Below are 5,000 nucleotides of genomic sequence, written 5' to 3' on the forward strand. Positions count from 1 at the left end.
GAAAAGATAAACACACACACACACACACACACACACACACACACACACACACACACACACACACACACACACACACACACACACACACACACACACCCAAGAATCGTAAATGAGTTTGTTTATTCAAGGTGCGCTACGGATCGATGAGTGCAAAGACGAATGGATGGAAATAGAAGAAAACCGCGGGACTAAAGTATCCTTCACTTGCCAAGGCCTCCGTTCCAGCGAGGCAGTTACCTGGTACCTGACTTACAACTCACAACTACAGAGACGCTTCACATGTAGAGCCCCGGACCAGCAATGTAACAGCACAGACCCTGGCATCCTTGTGTTCAGGCCCAATGCAATGGTCAGCGTGTTGACCATCCCCAGAGAGTATCGTGTCGGGCTCGGGAACACAACCGTGACGTGTTCAAGTCCAAGTGGGTCTGCTAAATGCATAATCACCGTAAACGGTACGTCTATCCTTTTCTGCCTATCTTTCTCTCGCCTCTCCCCTCTAATTTTCAAAACATCTCTCTTTCTCTCTGTCCCTTTCTTTCTATCTCTCTCCGTGTTTATCTGTCTGTCTGTCTGTTTATCTCTTCTCTCTCTCTCCCTCTCTCTCTCTCTCTCTCTCTCTCTCTCTCTCTCTCTCTCTCTCTCTCTCTTTATCTCTCTCTCTCTCTCTCTCTCTTTCTCTCCCCCCCTCTCTCTCTCTCTCTCACTCTCTCTCTCGCTCTCTCTCGCTCTCTCTCGCTCTCTCTCTCTCTCGCTCTCTCTTTCTCTCTCTCTCTCTCTCTCTCACTCTCTCTCACTCTATTTCTCTCTTTCAATATGGAGTTCTTACACATTTGCCTTGTTTTTATAGCGATATTTGAACATATCTTCCGCCGCAGAAAGACCATATAGCCTGTAGACTATCTCTCTCTGTCACTCCGTCTCTGTCTCTTCCTCTGGCTTTCTGTGTCTCTCTGTTTGACTTTCTGTCTGTCTGTCTGTTTTTCTCTGTCTCTGTCTGTGTCTTTCTCTCTCTCTCATAATGAGAATCTTTTTTGTGCATATCTATACTGATGCAGAAGAAACAGTGTATCCTGTAAATTCCTGAGTTCAAAAATCCGCGATAAAAAGATATTTTGGAATGATATCTCAAAAGACAAGTGTGATTTCCCAGTTTTGTTGATCTAGACAGAAGTTGCCCCTCTGGTTTCAGGTGCTTTTTGGTGTATTGAGTTTTTAAAGGGATTATATGTGACCCTCCACCACGGAATGAGTCGCATGTCACCTTTGCATGATTTTCATATTTTTACATTTTCATAAAGAGTTTTTTATGCTCTATCCAGTGGTGAAACCCGTTTTTAGAAAAGAGCGAAAAACGGTTTGAGTTATAAGCCGGTGACTGAGGTGACCCTCACACTGTTACCAAACACTCCCCGGACTTACATTAAGCCTAGCGCAGAACCGCGCGAGGTGACATGCGACTCATTTCGTGGTGGAAGGTCACATATCTCAAATTGCCCCAAGAGCTACACAGTTCAGGTTTTGGGTTGTAGTTATATGACCACACACCATGAATACCTTAAAATAAACGTTTGAGCGCTGGGTTACTCAAACTGAAAACGGCTGTCTTTTGAGTGGGTATCCCAGACTGTAATTCTCATTGTGACGTTCTTTGAGAGAGTCATCATTTTCGTCCTACCCTTTGACCCTGAGTATTTCATGCGCTATTCCTAGAGCTATAGAACTGAAATTGAGCCGAGAGCGACAGAGTTCGTTTTGGAAGTTGAATTGATGACAATACACACCAGAAAGGTCCTAGAATTAGTGTTTTAGTGTTCTATTTTTTCCAATCTGAATGCTGTCTTTGGTAGTCACTGCAGACCTTGATATCCTCCAACCGACATTCTGTTTGTTTGTTCTGCGAAGCGCTTTGGCGCTTTATGGAACGGAAGTTGCATGCGTAAGCTAGACTGTAGATTTGACTTTCTCTATCCAACGGTCTTGATCTGCTTTGACGAATGGGTATGTATGAAAACTAAATAAGTAATGATGACGACCGAAAGTCCTGACTCCTGGCAGAAGAGCTGGGCGATGCAAACCGCTCGCTGATTTAAATTGATTTAATTATTTGGCATATTTTCGGAGCAGTTTTGAGCAAATCATTGTAGGTGTTTCCAAATACAGTACAGCGTATGTCCCTTGACCTTTTTAAGGTCCAAATCGTCAGAAAACTTGGCGCCTTTGGTGTACCCTCTTTAAAGGCCTCTAGCAATGTTTTACATATCAATTCATAAAAATATCCCACTCGGCACATAAAGCATCAAGTCTCGAGTTTTAGTATGTTTCCGAGTGTGTGCGCGCAGAGTGGGCGGGGGGCAGGAGTGGCTGGGTGGGGGTTCTTGTCCCATGTAACATTCTGACAGATCTCAGATTTTAAACTGAATCGTTCACACAAAAAGGACTTTGCCTTGAATGTATTGTATACCACAGGGTCCCCAGGAGCGCCAGTCACAAACTGCCCACAGTATGTCTACGAGAACCAGGTTCTCCGCTGTGACTGTCAGGTCAACGCTTCAGCACCGGTCAGTCCTGGTCCTATTGTTCAGTGGAAGGGGTCCGATCCTGGTCAACGGCTGGTCAGCAATATCGTAAAGCGCAATGACACGGGTCAGGTGTTCACGTGTACACAGATGTGGGGCCCTCTTTCTGATCGTGAATACCTTGAGACAAGCTACACCTTGGACGTGGCGTGTAAGAAAATATGTTTGTGTGTGTGACATGTGTGTATGTGTGTGTGTGTATGTGTGTGTGTGTGTTAGGGTGTGTGTGTACATGTGTGTGTTGGTGTGTGTGATGTGTGTGTGTGTGTTTGTGTGTGTGTTGGTGTGTGTGTACGTGTGTGTGTGTGTGTGTGTGTGTGTGTGTGTGAGAGCGACAGAGTGAGAGAGAGAGAGAGAAAGTGAGAGAGAGAGAGAGAAAGAGACAGACAGACAGACAGAAAGAGAGAGAAAGACAGAGACAGAGGAAGAGACAGAGAGAGAGGTTTTAGATGCATCCCAACAAGAAATTCCTGATGTACCACCATACTCAACACCACCACGTCATTCAAAATCTCTCTAACATTAACTGTCGTCTGTCAACTCACAGACGGACCAGATGCAGTGAATATTACACGTCTGGATGGAATGCAGACGACAAACCCAAACCACTTCACCCTACAGTGCACAGCAACCGGCGTGTATCCCGCAGCCAACTTTTTGTGGAGCGGCGTAACGTGCAACATGTCTCTCCCTTTTTATCCCACGAACCTAACTGATGGTAGCATCTGTCGCTTTGTGGCCACAGCAGAGGATGACGGGAAGGTAGTCACGTGCAATGTCTCCAATTCTCCATTTCCGGCCAAATCCAAGAACGCCACCTACCAAGTACATGTAACCTGTAAGTTTATTGGCTCTTTGCCCAAAGGACTGTTGTCACTGTAAACTTTAAATGTGACCCTCCACCACAAAATGAGTCGCATGTCACCTCGCGCGGTTCTGCCCTAGGCTTAATTAAGTCCGGGGAGTGTCTGGTAACAGTGTGAGGGTCACCTTAGTCACAGGCTTATAACTCAAACACTGTTTGCTCTTTTCTAAAATGGTTTTCACCACCGGATAGAGCATAAACAATTCTTTTGGAAAATGTAAAAATATGAAAATCATGCAAGGTGACATGCGACTCATTCCGTGGTGGAGGGTCACAAATGTCTTGTTTGTGGTTTTGCAGTTTTACGGAATACCGTTAGAAGTTGAAATAAGCCTTACGATCGGTATTTGATCAACAACATTGAAGGTAACGTTGATATGACGGGACACAAATTCAAAAACGATCATGCAAACAACCAATGGCAAAACCCTCAAAATGACAAATAACCCACGAAATGTGTCTTTTCTTTCAGTATCATCGCCTGGAACGACCGGTACAGCTACGTCTACGGAGGGTCATGGTTCGTGCTTGTGGTAGATTACACTGTATCGGCAGAGAGAGAGAGAGAGAGAGAGAGAGAGAGAGAGAGAGAGAGAGAGAGAGAGAGAGAGAGAGAGAGAGAGAGAGTTAGAGAGAGAGAGAGAGAAAAAAAGAGAGTGAGAGAATGATACAGACAGACAGACAGAGAGAGGGAGAGTTTGTTTGTTTGCTTAACGCCCAGCCGACCACGAAGGGCCATATCAGGGCGGTGCTGCTTTGACATTTAACGTGCGCCACACACAAGACAGAAGTCGCAGCACAGGCTCCATGTCTCACACAGTCACATTATTCTGACACCGGACCAACCAGTCCTAGCACTGACTAACCCCATAATGCCAGACGCCAGGTGGAGCAGCCACTAGATTGCCAATTTTAAAGTCTTAGGTATGACCCGGCCGGGGTTCGAACCCACGACCTCCCGATCACGGGGCGGATGCCTTACCACTAAGCCAACCGTGCCGGTAGAGAGGGAGAGAGAACAAGCGTGAGAGAAAGAGAGAGAGAGAGAGAGAGAGAGAGAGAGAGAGAGAGAGAGAGAGTGTGTGTGTGTGAATATATATGTGTGAGTGTGTGTGTGTGTGTGTCACTGTGTGTGTGTGTCACTGTGTGTGTGTGTGTCACTGTGTGTGTGTTTGTGTCACTCTGTGTGTGTGTGTGTGTGTGTGTCACTGCGTGTGTGTGTGTGTGTCATTGTGTGAGTGTGTCACTGTGTGTGTGTCACTGTGTGTGTGCGTCACTGTGTGTGTGTCTGTGTCACTGTGTGTGTGTGTGTGTGTATGTGTGTGCGTGCGTGTGTGCGTGTGTGTGTGCGCGCGTGTGTGTGTGTGTGTGTGTGTGTGTGTGTGTGTGTGTGTGTGTGTGTGTGTGTGTGTATGTGTGTGTATGTGTGTGTGTGTGTATGTGTGTGTGTGTGTGTGTGTGTGTGTGTGTGCGTGTGTGCGTGTGTGTGTGTGTGTGTGTGTGTTATTCAGTGGAGGAACATCATCATTCATAGCATGGCCCTTTCAACGTTGACT

At 46.1% G+C, this 5,000-nt stretch overlaps 1 protein-coding gene across 1 annotated transcript in view; it reads left to right on the plus strand.

Annotated features, from left to right (window-relative positions):
- LOC138974719 (uncharacterized) overlaps positions 1-5,000 on the plus strand; it is an 11,753-nt gene that overhangs the window by 1,847 nt on the left and 4,906 nt on the right. The window contains exons 3-5 of the mRNA XM_070347442.1: positions 2,470-2,730; positions 3,127-3,417; positions 3,917-3,964. Of these exons, the coding sequence (XP_070203543.1) occupies positions 2,470-2,730; positions 3,127-3,417; positions 3,917-3,964 (600 nt within the window). The remainder of the gene's footprint in view (positions 1-2,469; positions 2,731-3,126; positions 3,418-3,916; positions 3,965-5,000) is intronic.

Source organism: Littorina saxatilis, linkage group LG8 (genome assembly GCF_037325665.1).
Source record: "Littorina saxatilis isolate snail1 linkage group LG8, US_GU_Lsax_2.0, whole genome shotgun sequence".
NCBI classification, from domain to species: domain Eukaryota; kingdom Metazoa; phylum Mollusca; class Gastropoda; order Littorinimorpha; family Littorinidae; genus Littorina; species Littorina saxatilis.